The 18,420-nt window shown below is 45.8% G+C and overlaps 1 protein-coding gene across 1 annotated transcript in view; it reads right to left on the reverse strand.

Annotated features, from left to right (window-relative positions):
- Positions 1 to 354: 354 nt before the first annotated feature.
- The window catches only part of LOC140214461 (spastin-like), a 34,083-nt gene continuing 16,017 nt past the window's right edge, over positions 355 to 18,420 (reverse strand). The window contains exons 6-7 of the mRNA XM_072285820.1: positions 13,491 to 13,542; positions 355 to 546 (exon numbers count right to left, since the gene is read on the reverse strand). Coding sequence (XP_072141921.1) covers positions 355 to 546; positions 13,491 to 13,542 — 244 coding nt within the window. The remainder of the gene's footprint in view (positions 547 to 13,490; positions 13,543 to 18,420) is intronic.

Consider the following 18,420-nt stretch of genomic DNA (forward strand, 5'->3'; position numbering starts at 1 on the left):
CTCAAGAGACGGTGGAAAGAGTGCTAAGCGTCTGCTGGCATGATCGATGGAAGGGAAGATCAAAAGGGTGCATGAACAAAAGGCAGGTTCGCGTTGACAAGAGCAATCTTTGACAACAGGAAAGACATGGGACGTAGAACTGTCCGCCCAATCAGTTGCACTGCCTCGCAGTTCTGTCCCCTTCCTTTCTGCTTAACCACACTTCACAATGTGGCCCACCAATACACATATTCTTCCAAACAGCACATGCTTGTGTGCAAAAGCCCCTTTGATTAAATTGCAGGTGACAGTGCACCTTTGAGCAACGCTCCTTGAAACGCCTGTCACAACTCTACCTAGCCAAACTATTCCTACCTACTGAAGCGCAGCCACAAGATTCTCCACGAAAAGGTACGCACTCAGAAGTGAGCGAAGCTGCACTGATGTTGAGGCATGTGCAGTGGCACTCGTGGGCCAAGGCAGTGCCTTGGCCACAATGATCTTGCCATTGCCCGATGGCCCAATGCGCAACAGGCCCTTGGGTGGTGCGCAGATAGCTGGGAACAGCTGCAGATGAAAAAAAAAGTTTACACATGTAGCACGACCAAGTAAAACAAGAAAAATGTTCAGTAATCCATATCCAACAGCTTTAGAACAGAAGACTGAGCGAGTTGGCAAGAACATGTGGTGAAATTTATTTGGGTACAAGGATGCACTTCAATAAGTGCAGTAGCATGAGCATAAGCCATCCTTGGAATATCATACATAAAGAATAACATTCACATTGAAATTGATATCGGTCGATAATATGAACATTCAAGTTGATGAATACTAGTTGGTTGCCGATGCCTTCCCATGAGAAGGAACACTTTTTTGCAACTGCCTCTTTTGCGCTACTGACAATGGATCACTTGATAGTGTTAGTGCTGTCCCATTCATGCCTCATGCAGTCGGCTGAACACTTTCGTTACACCTGTCCAGATTTATTACCAGTGACGTGAAATTTCACATTTTGACATGTTGGAGGCATTTGTTATGCAGCTCCAACATGTGAACTTGGCATTTTCGGTTTGTTTCAAGGAATTTTCATTTCGCTTCTGCAAAATCCAGGTGCTGTCGGTGTTACTATGCGTGTATCGAAAGTTGCTTTCATGGCATCGGCGTGTGGCACTATGCAGCGACAGAAGCGTTCCACACGGAACTATGCTACACGCGTAGTTGAATTTAGTTAGGACGCCAATAATCAGTCTGAAGATAACAGCAAACCATATTCAAACTCCGACGGCCATAATGTCTTAAGTTAGCCCTGTGCTTCCGCAGCTATTCATTCGGGGATATTCGTTTATGGCCTTCAGTGGTCTTTATTGTGCGCGCTTATCTGCCAATCCTTGTGTGGAACCAGAGCGTTATAACGGTTATATACAGGGTGCGTACTTCGACTGGTCAGGATGCGCTGCCACCGGCAGCAAATTTACACCAAGAGTGCAGCGCCAGGTACAGCTAAGCCCCGCTTTACAGAGCAACGCAGAACAGTTTACAATGGCGGGGGCTTTTTTTGTGGTCTTGACTACGGAGGAGACAAACCCACTTGAATAAATAGAAACAAATATGATTGGATGCATATTCTGGAGTAGCTCAGCAACGCTGAGAAGCTGGGTTCTTGGAAGAGGTAACTTCTGATGAATTGGTGATACTTATTGAACTTCTCATGGGACTTGCATCAGAAGATGCCGAAAAGTTGCAAGCGTAAAATGTGTTGAGGGCCGCAAAGCTGAAACAAAACGTATTGTGCGACTATACGTGCATCTATGCGTCAGAATATCCAGAAACTGCTTCAGCGTATGGCAGGAGCAATGAAGTTGTTCGTGGTCTTATTTTTTGTATCCGACAAATAGAGTGTACCAAGCACTCTTTCAGTCGTTATTCCTAGGTAATATATTTATCAAATGTATATTCTGAATTTCCTTTGCTACCAATGCTTTTGTAGGTATGCCTTCTTTATTGCTTTTATCAACTGGCCACAAAAACGGCGACTTTTAGAATTGTAATAAGTTATCCAATAATTTTCTTTTTTTTGGTTTGAACATGTGTTGTTGGAAAGAGCACTTCGTTTTGTGCAAGTTGTTATGCTGCAATATTTGCGGGAACGTTATTCGTAGTGGCGAAATTTTTTCTGCGAGACCTACAAAAAACCACTATTTTGTCGTGGTAACCAGAATTAATACACCTATCCTACCCAACCATATTGCACTATGTGATAAGCGCAGTAATAAATTACTGAATTCCATACCGAGTCTTCTTATACCATACATGACTTACGAAAATTCGCGACGATAGATAGCTTAATTGTAGTCTTCATATTGGATTACAAAAGCGGCGGACACTACTCTCACAAGAAATCGGACCACTTATTCATAAATACTGCCTCCTCTATGTTGGGTTTATGCAGGGTAGATTAACGTGAGCTGGGTCTTGCAAATTCACTAAGAAGGAAACAGGGAATACGAGCACATATTTTGTCCAAGAAACACAACGCTTCTACATAACCAAACATTTCAAATGTAGCACATATGGGAAAAATCACTGCTAAATTTATAAGTCAAACAGCTGTAAGCCTGGCACTAAAAGGGCTTCGTTAGTAAGTTTACTCCATTCACATCTTCCTCTAGTTCAAACAACTACTTAAAAGTGTAACCACCGGTTTAAGTAAAACTAATTACCAGAAACTATCTAATTAGTGCAACTCATGACGGCGCATATTGCAATTTACAAACTGCTGCCGGCGAGGTTGCAAGTTGTATTCAGTTGGGACAAATTTCGGTTTCATAATATGGCAGCTTGGCAAGAAATAGGTACAATAGTGCGTTTTTTGCTTCAAGTTTCATGGCACACATGTCGGAACAAATGCGATCATCAAAATTTATGTTAACTGGATATATCGCTTTCAAACTAGCCAGCTAAGATCTGTCAACTTCAATATATCCCTTAAGGAATTATTCAAATGTTTCGTAAATTTTTAGTGCATAATGCATCTTGATTTCTCGTGCGATTATTGTTACGTGTGTAATCCTGGTTAAAGAGTATAATTATGCTATATGCACGTGGTTCAAATATGACAAGAGCTGTCTAGAAATTCTAATCGAAGCCATAGGTGGCTTGAGGTGAAGCCCAGTTTCAATTTTTTGCCTGGTGTTCCGCACTTTGCTAACAAACTTACGGCAAAATATATTTCTTTGCTTATTACGCTTAATCTCGAAGAGTTTTACGCATTTCGATAGAAAATGAACATTTTGTAGGTATTTATTTGTCTCGTCTTTAAAGAAATAATTCAGATTCCAAGGAGCAGGACGAAGTATCCACATTCACTGAGTATCGAAACATAACTAGGTCAATACGCCTTAGTTTACTGTAAATCCCTGAATACCACATCAATTTCACATAAAATCAGCATGGAAGCTGCAAGTCATATCATCCCATTAAATATTAGCACTCGCAGTGATAAGGGCCAAGCGACTTTCTTCACATGGCAGTTGCACGAGACCAATATCTTCATCAGAGTAGACATCATTTTCTTTACCATGCGCACAAACACAATATTCTTTCACCAACGAACTAGTTAGCAAGAGATCATTCCAATTTCAGTGCTTCCGTTCTTCAGCAAAATACCCGAAAAAATAGTTACGAGGCGCCTTAATGACTACCTGCACAAGTACAACGTTCTTTCTCGGCACCAATTTGGTTTTAGAAACGGCCCTTCCCCATAAACTGCAGTCTCAGCATTTACAAACTCAATTACAAAATAAACAGACAGTGTTTAGTCGCGGGATTCTTCATAGATATTGCGAAAGCTTTCGATTCTCTGAATCCTTTTATATTCAGCGATAAATTGTTACGGAATTAATGGAATACCTTTGGCATTAATTCACAGTTACTTAGAAAATCGGCAACAAATTGTTCAAATAGGTGATTTTATGTCCAACAGCACCGTTATTAAACTTGGCGTTCCCCAGCGATCCATATTTGGACATTTTTTTCACAATATATAAATGACTTGCCTTCGCAGCTTGTGTGTGCTGCCCCTGTACTCTATGCAGACGATACTAACCTAACTATAGCTGATCGTGAAGAATGCAACCTAATTAATAAGCTTAACTCTGAATTACAAATACTGCACCGTTGGTGTACACTGAATTCCCTCCATCTGAAAGCAACAACGAGCTTTTTTATCTTATTTCACTCTGAAAAAAAGGAAAAAAAAGACTATTCATTGAGATGTCGTTTACAATAACCATCCGATAAAACAATCTAGTGAGACAAAGTTTCTTGCTGTTATCGATAAATATTTAAAATTCCACCTGCATGTGCGTTCTGTAGCTCATAAGGCTTCATATGGCTTGCATGGGCTGTCGAAATGTCGACACTATTTCCCTCCCCACATACTTATAATTCTTCAATACGCATTTGTTCACTTTCACATTAATTACTGCTTAGCGATCTGGGGTTCATATACAAAACTCATCTGTCACCGGTGTTTACATTTTAGAAAAGGGATCATCGCATTTGAGCACCCAACAATATGCATAGTAAGAGTGAAAATTTATTTAAAACCCTGAACACCCTACGCATTTACGATTTGAGAACACACAACATCGCTTCCGTGATGCATCGAACAGTTCATGAAAAACTAGCCTTGACAACAGTCTCGCTCCATCCCTCACTTCGCAATGTTGGGAACCCATCTCGCTGTCGTTTTTTATTGGCTGAGGTAAATTCTAATTGCCGTCGCTATACACTACACTTTATAGGATCCTCCGTTTGGAATAAGCTTGAGAGTGACCTAACCACTCTAAGAACATTGCCCACATTTCTTCAACAATTCAAACACTGAATTATTAACAATGCGTAACACTGCGCATGCTTGCACATCTCCTCACTTTTCTTTTTTTACTTTTCTTTTCCTGTGCCGATGTTTTCGATGACGTAACAAGAAAGAATGTTAAAAAACTATGTCATTTGTGAAAATTTTTTACTGCTGTATTTTCTTGTTTTACTTATTCAGCTATCTTAGTTTTATGTTATTTTACTGTACAAAAGAAAACACCTGCCATAGCAATGTTTTTTCCTAATAACAATTGGTAGGCACCCCTTAACAAGTTTGTTGGGCCCCGAAAGTGTGTTATTTGCCATTGTATACGTTCATTATGTGAAATAAACTTTCAAATAAACTTGAAAATTTTCATCCAGTCAACGCGACGTAGCCTACATGTTTGACACCCGTGCGCGGGCTTCACAGAAACGCAATCATTCCTCAATGGCTTCTGCAGTCATTGTGACATTGCACATGCCTAGCACCTTTCGAACGCAAATACTGCTCACCGTAACCACTGCTGACAAATCCGTGGTCGCTATCGCCATGATCATGTATAGCGACGCACAGCTTGAAGGCACATGGCAAAGAGAGACAAGCCCAGCAGTATATGCAATGTACTGTGCTGTAGCCGTACTGTAGTACATTGCATGCCAAGCTCCTTCCTTCTGAGCAGCAAACCTCGCACCTCCTCGCTCACTTTTTGCTTAACTCAGAGCCCAACTCAGAAGTCTGCCTAACAGAACAAACAGACAGAACAATATGTCAGAGGCCTCAATAAGTAACTCTTGAAAATTTCAGGGGGACCGTGCACTTAAGAACTTTATTTTAGTTTGTTTATATATTTCAGTTTGCTAATTTTAAATATTGTAAGCACTACTAACGTACTTCTTTTTCATTTGTACATAGCCATCATCATCTTCCCTGTTCTTGCACTTCTCCGCGAATGAGCTGGGGCGTTGCCTTTTTTGGGAAAATACAGCGCTGGACAACTTCGTCGGTCTCGATATTATAAAATGGTGGAGGTACGTCAAGATCCCGACGTCCTCTCGCGTTCCCGTCCTCCCTGGCGCTACGTTCCGGTCGCCACCTGCGCCCGGCTACCCCTACAACGATGGACACTTCCAACACCGGCCCTTCCGGCGCCTCTAGCCCTACCACACGGACGACTCCGCTTGCGGTGCCCTTTTGGACTGTGACGAACTCTCAATGCGATCTCCGTCTTTGCGGGACTCCGCGGTGATGACGTCCATGATTGGATTGACCACTACGACCGCGTGACTTCTTGCAAGAAGTAGAACGACACCCAGAAATTGAGGCACGTCGTATTCTTCTTGACCGGTCTTGCAAAGACGTGGCATATCAACCACGAATCCGACATCACGGATTGGTCCACGTTTGCCTCCAAGCTGCGGCAAATCCTCGCTTCCTCGTCTGGTCGTGCAGAAGTCGCCAAACAGAAGCTGGTCACGCGCCTCCAACTTTCACAAGAGTCTTACACCTTATACATAGAGGATGTCTTCACTCAGTGCCGCTGTGCCAACGCTAGCATGACGGAAGCCGAACGCGTTCGCCACATATTAAGAGGCATTAGGTCTGTCGCGTTCAATGCCTTTAACGTGCAAAATCCGGCTTCTGTCCAAGACATCCCTTCATCGTGTCAACGCCTAGAGGAGCTGCAGTCTGTTCGTTCTCAACATGACAGCAGCAATCGTCGGGTTCCCCATTCTCCAGATCTACGTGCTTTTATCCGCACCATCATCCGCGAAGAGCATCAAATACAAGACCAAAGACGTGCAGCTGCTGCCTGTGCCCCAAACCTACCATCGACTTGCGCGAGGTGGTAAAGCAAGAGTTGACAGCGATGACTACACCCACGACGCATCTCGCTCCAGTAGCGCGCCCCACACCTACCTACGCGTATGTTGCTTCGCTACCCACCCCTACCGTGACCTCCGTGCCTACTGACGTTTCCTATGACCATTTGGCTTCGATGGGAACAAGAGCACTTGCTGCGCCATCCTACCCTCAGTGGCGTTCACCTCGTCCGGTTTGCTTTTAGTGTAGTATACGCGGCCATATATCCCGCTTCCGCCGCCGTCCACAGCAGGATGAAAGACGAGGCTATGCTGAGCACGAGAGACACCGCACTCGCCGACCAGACATCTACTATCCCGGATTGTACTCGTTCCCTGAACAGCGTTCTCCGTCTCCTCCAACTGCTCCCAACCTACCCCATAGCTCCCGTTCGGGCCGACGGCGTTCTCCATCACCTTACCGGTGCTCTACATCACTGCTTCACCCTACTTCCCATCTTGTTGACCAGCACTCAGAAAACTAACTGTTGCAGTTTTTGGAGAGAAAACTGCTTTCTATCGGTCTTCGAAAATTCGTCCTGTTCGCCTCGCCAACATGCTTTCTGTACCTGTCGAAGGTATTTCCGCGTCAGTTCTGATCGATCCCGGGGCCACCGTTTCTGTTCTTCGTAGTGATCTGTTCCCTGCTCCAGATAGTGAAAACGTTTTATGTTGGACCTATTTTGCGCGGTGCTAATAATGCATTCATTCACCCCGACGGACAGTACTGCTCGTGTTCTCAACGACGGCATAAGCCACCATATTGAGCTCATCTTTCCGACGTGTATCCATGAATTTATACTGGGTTGGAACTTCCTACATTCTGCTTCAGCCATCATTTCATGTAGAGAGGAAGTTGTCCATGTCATGGATACAGCGCTTGTACCTGTTACACACTCTTCACTTTCATGCGGGACTTTCGCCATGACTGCAGACTACGTCCTGCGTCCCGGTAACGAAGACGTTGTAGCCATAACATCTAGCCATATCGCCGACGCGGACGCCCTAGTCGCCCCTTGTTCACGCGGTACTTCCCGCGGAATTCTCATTGCTACCTGTCTCGTCCGGTTTTCACGTGGCCGCGCCCATCTGTCTGCTTGCCACATGACCGCAGATCCTGTGATGCTGCCCAAAGGGATGACTGGCAACCCTCGCTGACACTCAACCTATCTCTATAGTCACACTTTGCCCTTCTTCATCGCCAGCACCAACCTCAGGTTTGCGTGACTTTCCTTGCTCCAGGCGTTCTTTGTCCTGGCCTAACAGCCGCGCAGTCCGAAGCCTTACTGGTGGTCTTGGCGAAGCACATGGGCTGTTTCGATAGATGTTCTCCTGTGTTGAGCCAAATTTCTGCGGCTACACACCGCATCGAAACCAATGGTTCCGCTATAATGCGACCAGGCCCCTATCGTGTATCGCTGTCTGAACGAATGGTCATTGAAAAACATGTTGCTGACATGCTTGCGCGGAAGATAATACGACCTTCATCTAGCCCATGGGCTTCTCCCGTGGTTCTGGTAATGAAAACGATGGCTCCGGTCGCTTATGCGTTCGCTTATCAATGAGATCACACGTAAGGACGTATATCAAATACCTGGAATTGACGACGCTTTGGAGACACTACAAGGAGCGGAGTATTTCTCCAACCTTGAACTTCGATCAGGTTATTGGCAAAATTCCGATGAACGCGATTAATAAAGAAAAGACCGCATTCGCTACACCAGACGGATTTCATGGATTTAACGTGATGCCTTTTGGCCTCTGTAATGCTCCTGCCATATTTGAGCGCATGACAGACAATATACTTCGTGGTTTAAAATGGAAGACGTGCCTCTGTTGTCTGAACGATACCGTCACCTTTTCATCTGACTTCACCAAATATCATCGCTTAGACGAAGTTCTCAAGTTCCTTGCAAATGCAGGCCTCCAGATCAATACAAAAATGCAAATTTGCAAGCACGACAATAAACGTATTGGGCCACGTCGTCTCAAAAGATAGCATCCACCCAGACCCCGAAAAGATTAGTGTTCTCCAGTTTCCTCGCCCCCCGCAACAGAAAAATCTACGTAGTTTCCTCGGCTTGGCGTCATATTTTCGTTGATTTATACGCAACTACGCAACTTTGCTGCAATAGCAGCTCCTCTACACACTCTACTGGTTAATGGTGCATCTTTCACGTGAACTAGAGACTGTGACTTGGGTTTTCAATCTGTTAAGCGACATCTTACTTCCAGACCACTGCTTCGCCACTCCTATAATCGAGCTCCCACCATACTCCATACTGACGCAAGCGCACAAGGTATTGGCGCAGTACTTCTCCAACGTAATGCTGCCTCCAAACAGCAAGTCATAGCATATGCCAGCCGAACACTTTCTCCAGCTGAGCGGAACTACACCATTACAGAGCAAGAGTGCCTCGCTATCGTTCGGTCGATTCAGAAATTTCGCCCATACCTTTACGGCCGCCACTTTAGCATCGTCACCGACCATCATGCTCTGTGTTGGCTGTCATCAATGAAAAACATGTCAGGACGCTTAGGAAGCTGGATACTCCGCTTGCAGCGATATGACTTTACAATAATGTATTAGTCTGGAAAATGTACAAGACAATGCAGACGCATTGTCTCGCTGCCCACTCTCGCTCTCTCCCGGTAAAGCGCCGTCGTCTTCCTCACCACGTGGTTCCGATGCTACGCCTGCCTCACACCAGCTCTCGATAGCGCCCCTGGACCAAGTTACGTTTTCATCACGTTCCGATTTCGTCTCGCTTCAGCGCGCCGACTCCTACTGTCGAGTTCTCATTGATCGCCTTAGTGGGTTCGCCGAAACACCGAAGAGCCGCCTGTGACGCCAACTTCGACAATTCCGCCTTGAAGGTGGCGTGCTACACCGCTACGTTTACCACCCAATAGGTCACCGGTGGGTCCCAGTTCTACCTCGCTGCCTTCGCCTGCGGGTATTAGAGGCACTTCACGACGACGTACCGGCTGGCCCCTTAGGCTTCCACAAGACGTATGACCGCATAAAGACCCGCTACTTCTGGCCTGGTTTATTCACAACGGTGGCGAAATTCATTGCCTCTTGTGCGTCATGTCAGCGCCGCAAACGCTCGACATTACCTCCTGCCGGTTTACTACAACATCTCCCTTGCCCTGACGCACCTTTTGAATTTGTTGGTATTGATTTATATGGTCCCTTGCCGTTGACGCCTTCCCATCACCGTTGGATTGTCGCTTCGGTCGACCATTTAACAAGATATGCCAAGACTGCCCCTCTGCGATCTGGTACCGCTTCTGAGGTCGCCGACGTTTTCTTGCACTCCATCGTCTTGCGCCACAGGGCTCCTCGCGTTCTTCTCAGTGACCGTGGCAAAGCGTTCAATTCACAAGTTCTCGAGGAAGTTCTTCGGGCCACTAATGCCGTCCACAAATCTACTTCTACCTATCATCCGCAAACCAATGGCCTTACTGAGCGCTGCCACCGTACACTGTCTGATGTTTTCCATGTACATCCGTCCTGACCAGACTACTGGGATTAAATTCTTCCTTTTGTCACATTCGCATATAATACAGCTATTCAATGGACTACGGGCTACAGCCCTTTCTTCGTTGTGTATGGACGATCTCCTTCGACCATATTCGACAGAGAATTCATTTTAGCGCCTTCTTCACCTGACGCGTCGCTTCCAGAATATTTTGGTGCCCGAGTTCCACATTGCCGCCAAATCGCCCAGCAAAATACAGAAGCTACCCAAGCTGAGCGCGAACGTCGCTACGAGAACAAACGCCGCGACCTGCGTTTTCACCTTGGAGACCAAGTCCTGCTTTGGACTCCAGTCCGCACTCCAGGCCTCTGTGAGAAGTTCCTGCAACGGTACATTGGCCCATACACCGTTGTGCAGCAAACAACTACAGTGAACTATCTCGTCCCGCCAGCACACTCCGTCACTGACCAGCGACGCCGGAATGCCGAAATTGTTCACGTCTCGCGGATGAAGCCCTTCACTCCCCGTTTAGACTATCTCTAATCTGCGGGCAGGCTGGTCACTTCCATGACGGCGGAAGTTTGTGTAAGCACTATTAGCGTACTTAGTCATTTTCATCTGTACATAGCCATCACCCTTTTTCCTGTGCTACTTTTTCGCCCATGAGCTGGGGTGTTGCCTTTTTTTTTGAAAAACAGCGTCGGACAACTTGGTCGCTCTCGGTATTATAACATCTATTCAGCTTCTTCATGCTGCACCCACCCATCAAAAAAAAAAAATCTGAAATTGTACATGGCAAAACGTGGACATGTTAGAGGCATGTCGTAGTGGGAGACACAATTATGACCGCATGGGGCTGTTTGACGTGCATCTAAAGGTCAGTACGCATGCATGTTCGCATTTCACTAAGGTCAGTACACATGCATGCTCGCATTGTGACCTAAGCTACAACAAAATGTACTCCACCTAACACAACGATTGACTACATAATGATTTTACGAAATTATATCACGTTTTCTAGTGAACTTCAATCAAACAAAGCTGATACTGGGCAAATTGAAACTTTATATTTTTCTCATTGTGTTCTTATTTTATCGCAAGAAATTCTTTGCAAGGATGAGAGATCGCCAGATAGACGTTAAGTACGGCTCATTGAGTGTCCTAGCTCGCGGCACTATGCAAGTTCTCATGCTTTATGCCTATAGTATACAATAGTGTATACTATATCAATTTCATCCCTTGGGGATGACAATTGTTGTACTTTTGCTCGAAATCTATGTTTGATCGGGCAAACTTCACATTTTATATTTTGAGAAAACGACTCCAACAAATATTCGTATTTAGATAAAGCGAATATTCAATGGGAACTATGAATCGAATAAGGCAATGTTCAATTCGTTGTTAGAAATTTGACAATACTTGCACACCCCTAGCCAACTGAGGCAACACTAAAGAAAGCATAACCGCACCGTACATACCTGCCCAAGTACTTCAGCTCGACTAGAGACAGCAGGCTATTGTGCTTACTGCGTGCGCAAGGCCTCAGCATTTCGACCGAGAAGTGCGCCTTAGTCGCCTTTACCCACAAGCCCATGACCTGGTACCCCCATTTCTATTGACCACCAACCAATTTCCTACGCAAAAACTCACCGATTCCTAGGCGTTATTATAGACAGAGACCTTTCATGGAGCCCCCACATCACATATTTGAAGAGGCTTACTTCTATCTCGCATATACTAAGGTTTCTCGCCGGTAAAACGTGGGACACATCCGTGGCATCTATGCTTCAACTATACAGGACGCTCTTCCTAGGATACTTGCGATAGAGCACACCAGTGCTGTCCAACGCTAACAAAACTAACATCCATGTCCTACAGAGCATTCAAGGCCAAGCCCTTCGAACATGTCTGGGGCTACCTCAAAATGCTTCAACCGTGGCAACAATTGCCACCGCGAGAGACCACCCAATAAGGACCTATATAGATATCGACGCGCTCCGGGTGCATGTTCGCCATATATCCCGAGTCCCTGACCACCATCTCGCTCGATTGCCTGAGAAAAGACCCAGGGCAGCGTTCTCCAGATCAATTGCGGCTAACCGGCACTCTTTGTCTTTGAGGCACTCACACGCAACAAGAACGCCATCCCCTATGTGGTGCTTGAAGAAGCCTCCTGTGTACCTTGCTGTTCCAGGAATAGTGAAAAAAGCTAGCCTGACCACCGCGGCTCTCAAGCAGATCACATTGGAACTTCTGCATTGTTCATACTCTAACCGAATTCATGTTTACACGGATGGTTCCGTCTCGGAAAATTCTACGGGCGCCGTTGTTCTACCATCTCAATCGGTCGTCATCAAGTTTATGACATCACACGTACCGACATCTACAGGCTCTGAACTGGCCGCTCTTCGCGCTGCTGTCGAATACATTGAAAAAGAACCGCCCAACAAATGGACAATATTTTGTGACTCGAAAGCAGCCCACCAGAGCTTGAGAAGTTTACGACGTGGCAATTATGAACAGCTGGTGTCACAAATCCACGAAACCTGCCATTGCGCTTCTGAAAGAGGACATAATATCATATTTCACTGGCTGCCGGGACATTGTGGCATCGTTGGTAATCACCTCGCCGATGACGCTGCCCGACGTGCCCAGGCTGGCTCACCGACACTCCTTATACCTTTATCCAGAGTCGACGCTGCAAGAGAGCTTCGCAGTCTCGCTCGTACAATCACGTTAGGTTGCTGGCATACACCTCAGAACTCTAAGTGTCGTTTACAGAGCCTCGACCCATCACTGAAACTTACATTACCAGCGAACCTTCCACGACGTGACGCAACACTGCTGTGTCGGCTGTGGGTAGGAGTAGCATTCACCCACTCCTACAGCTATCGAATTGGAATGGCGGATTCACCAATGTGCGCGAAGTGCAAGTGTGAAGAGACCATCAGTAACCTTCTGTGCCACTGTTCTCGCTTCGATAATCAACGCGAGACTCTCCAGTGTGCCTTAAATAGACTGGATGACAGGCTATTTTCGGAAGCGAAGATCTTGGGGGCGTGGCCTCATAGTTCATTGGCCCAGAAAGCAGTTCGAGCGCTTTTTCGCTACCTGAGGGAAACAGACTTGAGTGCCAGACTGTAGACATCCTATACCTAAGTTCTCTCTCTCCCTCTTTCACTCCCCATTCCCCTCCCCACGTGTAGGGTAGCAAACTGGACTCAGTCTAGTTAACCTCCCTGCCTTTCTGTCTTCCCTTCTCTCTCTCTCTCTGTGCTTACTGAGCAGCTTTTCTAGGAGTACCATCCGCGTGTTCACGTCCAGACGCGTGACATACACCCACTTCTTAAAATGCCTGCAAAGAGTAATACAGATAACATCATCACGCATGGCCATTTTCAGTTCACATTTGCAGCACCTTCCACTTTGAGAGGGAGCAAGCTGTTTGCATTCCACCGCAAATTGCACCAGAGGTACTGCATGAAGTCGAACCACTTCCGCACACTTCAATTATTTCAACTCCGGTTTATTCAATCCCGGCCAAAGGTCATGCGCAGGGCTCATAAATTGTTATAGGCCCCAAATTTTCACTCTTCATATCCTCAAATCTGCCTTCGCTGGATAATTCCAACTTGAGCAGTCAGCAGGCACGTGTCAGACCCCTTGAGGTAATCCCAATAACGACTTCTATAGTGGCAGCGTCTGTCTTAGTGGAGCTTAGGTGACGGAGAGTGCATAGGACACAGGTCACCTGCCATCACAAACACGCATTTTCCTAGGGCCTGCCTTAGGAAGCTTTTCAAGCAATAAACATAAGTCACAATGACTGATTGTAGTACTTGCCAGATTATTACATGTGCCTCCTTTTTAAAAAGGTTGGATTGAAAATTTCCTGTGCAGGCAATTAAACATCAAACCAAACAGGCCAGTTTGTATGCTTTACCACATACCACAGTCGTGTTGCCGCAAAGCCGACTTGAGAAATCTGGTCGCATCGGGTAAATCATAACATGCATATTAAATGCTTGCCCATTTTACTTGCGAAAGAAACCGGGTGTGTGTTCGATTTCTACTTTTTATATGTGTTTTATGGTCATTCTATGTTACTTTTCAGCTAACCAGACACAGAAAGTAAGTGCATGTTTGATTAAAGTACATGTTAGAGAAATGGGGAAAATATTGCTAAATGAATCTGCAGTATGTACTGCCGTTTTTTCTGCATCTTGTTCAATATGACCTCATGCCTAATTTGGTAAATTTTCTTGGTATTATCAGGGTAGAATTAATAGAAGTCCACTGTATCACTTTTCATGCACCAGTAACATTGCAGAATTACAAGTTCAATGTTGATACATATCAATTTTATTAGCAGCAAAGATACCATTAATGCTTTACACCAGCACCGTGTCAGTAGCTGTGAAGAGGAACAAAAGGTTAGATGATTTGTTGCTTAGGTACCCATGCTAACCTTACCCATAAATAATGCATGGGATATAGCAAGGATGATAATTTTGTTAAACCGCGCTTCCCTAACCGTGTTGCTTTAAATAAAGAAGCACCAGCTTGGTTCTTATTGGGACTGGTAACTCTTTTTTGGTATTGCCTTATGATCCTTGTAGGGGCTTGTTTTGGATCACCTATACTGCTGCGATACAATTTGAAATATAGAAGAAAAAGAACAGCCTACAGAAGAATTTCACTGCCACTGTTACCTCCTGACAAGGTAACCAAAGCAAACAGGGAGGGTATTAAGCTCACTAGGTCAGTTTCGTGATGTGGACTGACTAGAAATGTGACTATGAACCGGTTCCTGCTGGGACTTCTCAAAACGGCTATGGTATTTGCCAGCAGCATTAATCTCGCTTTGAATTCCACCTGGTGTTGCAATCGCACCGCTGGCACGAGTTGTTGCATATGGGTAGTAAGCCCCAAGGGTAGCGTTGGCCTGGTGGCCTGGGGCACAACTGGAAGCATCCGAAGGTCCTGGCAAAGCATGAGTCGACTGCTAACCGAACAACTTGTTTATTCTAGCATCGCAAAAGAGCGGCCGGTCAGGCCGACTGAAGTGGAGAAACGGGAGAGCACGTTACTCAACAGAAGAAATCGGAGCCTCTCTCGGCGTCCGGGGGGCAGCTGCTTTTATACTCTCGGAGTTGAGGGCATGAGGGAACGCCTCGATAGAGGCGCACGTGACGGCGCCGCTCGGGCACGTTGGGACGAGTAGGTGACCCATCCGCCGGGCCGGCGCCGGTCAGACCTCCTCGCTTCACAGTTGGGAGAGCTCCTCTCCCCGGCTGCCGCGCTTTGACAAGCGTGGGCACCAACATGCACACACACACACACGCGCGCACCCGAAGACACGTGGCATTGAAACATGCCTGGACGCGCTTGGCGGGGAGGCGTTGCGGCAGCGCTGAACGGGCCAAAATGTCCGCCGCTTTGAACGAAGCCGCGGCGTCCGTTGCGTCCGCGCCGGCTATACCGCGCGTCGTAGGCGAAACGTAACACTGGTAGCAACCGAAGATAACTCATATTCATCCTGCCTACCCCCAGTCCAGAGCAAAGGCCCCTCCCATAATTCAACAACCCCGGTCATGTGCTAATGGTGGCCATGTTGTCCATGCAATCGTCTTACACATACATCCCTTCCTTTGAAATCGAGTCCGTAACCTTAATGACCATCGGTTACATTTCCTCCGCATTACATGTCCTGCCCATGCCCATTTCCCGATTTCAACTAACACGTCATTAACTCGTGTTTCTTCCCTCATCGAATCTGCTCTTCAGCCTTAACGTTAAAGCCATCATTCTTCTTTCCATAGTTCGTTGCGTAGTCCTCAATTTAAGGAGAACCCTTTTCGTAAGCCTCCGGGTTTGTGCCCCGTACCTGAATAAAGGGAAGACACAGTTATGATACTTTTCTTTTGAGGGATACTCGCAACCTGCTGTTCATAACCTGAATATGCCCGCCAAACGCACCCCCGCTCATTCTTATTCTCATTATTTCAGTCTCATGATCCGGATCCGCGGTTACTACCTGCCCTAAGCAGATCTATTCCCTTACCACTTCCAGTGCCTCGCTACATATCGTAAACTGCTGTTCTCGTCCGAGACATTAGTTTTCTGCAGATTAACTTTAGAACCACCCTTCTGCTTTGCCTTTCCAGGTCAGTGAGCATGTATTGCAATTGTTCCCCTTAGTTACTAAGCAAGGTAATATCAGGGAATCACAAGTTACTAAGGTATTCTCCATTAACTCTGATCCCCAATTCTTCCCAATCCAGGTCTCTGAATACCTCCTGTAAACACGCTGTGACTAGCATTGGAGAGATCGTATCTCCCTGCCTGACGCCCTTCTTCATTGGGATTTGGTTGCTTTCTTTGTGGAAGACTGCGGTGGCTGTGGAGCCGCTATAGATATCTTTCAGTATCTTTACATAAGGCTCGTGTACACCCTGATTTCGAAATGCCTGCATGACTGCTGAGGTTTCGACTGAGTCAAACGCATTCTCGTAATCAATGACGGCTATATAAAACGGTTGGTTATATTCCACATATTTCTTTATCACCTGATTGATAGCGCGAAAGTGGTCTATTGTTGAGTAGCCTTTACAAAATCCTGCCTGGTCCTTTGGTTGACGGAAGTCTAAGGTGTTCCTGACTAAATGCGATTACTTTAGTAAATACTTTGTAGGTCCCCTTTCTTATGGATCAAGATTATGTTGGCGTTCTTCCAAGATTCCTGTATGCCCGACGTATTGAGGCATTGCGTATACAGGGTGGCCAGTTTGTTTAGAACAATCTCCCACCATCCTTCAACAATATGCTGTTACCTGATCCTCTCCAGCTGCCTTGCCCCTTTGTATAACTTCCAAGGCTTTCTGTTTTTCTTCCGGCATCGCTAGTGGGATGTGAAATTCCTCTACACTATTCCCTCTTCCATTATCGTCGTGGGTGCAACTGGTGCTGTGTAAAGCTCTGTAAAACCCTTCAGCCGCTTGAACTACCTTATCCATATTAGTAATGATATTGCCGGCTTTTCATCTTAACGCATACACCTGATTCTTGCGTATTTCTAGTTTCTTTACTGCCTTTAAGCTTCTTGCGTTCTGGAGAACATGCTGAGTGCTATCCATATTATAGATCCTTATGTCAGCTATGTTACGCTTGTTCATTAACTTGGAAAGTTCTGCCAGTTCTATTCTAGCTATAGGGTTAGAGGCTTTCAAAAAGAGACGTTTCTTAATCAGATCTTTCGTCTCCTGCGATAGCCTGCCGGTATCCTGTCTAACGAAATTAGCACCGACTTCTTTAGTACACTCCTGAATGATACACATAGGATTGTCGTTCTTTGCTGCAGCACTAAAGTCCTCTTTTTGAGTTAAAGCCGAATACCTGTTCTGTAGCTTGCTCCGGAATTGCTGCATTTTCGTTCTTACCGCAAACTCATTGATCGGCTTCTTATGTACCAGATCCTTCCGTTCCCTCCTGAGGTCTAGGTTAATTCCAGATCTTACCATCCTACTGTGACTGCAGCGCACCTTGCCGAGCACGTCCACATCTTGTATGATGCCAGTGATAGCGTAGAGTATGAGGTGTATTTCATTTCTAGTCTCTCCATTAGGGCTCTGCCACGTCCTCATTCGGTTATATCGCTTGCGGAAGGAGGTATTAATTATGCGCAAATTATTGCGTTCTGCAGGCTTTACTAGCTCACCCCTGTCTTTCCTATAAGCTATGTCATATTCGCCCACTGACTTGCTTTTCTCCAGCCTGGCTCTTGCCGACCATGGCATTGATGTCGCCCATCAGTATAGCGTATTTCGTTTTGACATTACCCATCTCCAGATATAACCTTTCGACTTGCTGGTCATGATGACTCGATGTTGGCGCGTAGGCCTGTACGACCTTCAATTTGTACCTCTTATTAAGTTTTACAAGACCGGCCAACCTCTCGTTATGCTATAGAATTCCTGCATGTTACCAGCTATATCCTTATTATTCAACAATCCTACTTCTGGTTCTCGTCTCTCCGCTAAGCCGCGGTAGCATAAAACGTGCGCGCTTTTTAGCACTGTATATGCTTTATTTTTCCTTCTAACTTCACTGAACCCTATTATATCCCATTTAATACCCGGTATTTCCTCCAAGAGCACTGCTAGACTGGCCTGTCTAGATAACGCTGTAGGGTTGAACGTTGCCAGGTTGGGATTCTAATGGTGCCTGTCTGGAT

The sequence above is a fragment of the Dermacentor andersoni genome, unplaced genomic scaffold, assembly GCF_023375885.2.
Source record: "Dermacentor andersoni unplaced genomic scaffold, qqDerAnde1_hic_scaffold ctg00000052.1, whole genome shotgun sequence".
Lineage (NCBI taxonomy): Eukaryota > Metazoa > Arthropoda > Arachnida > Ixodida > Ixodidae > Dermacentor > Dermacentor andersoni.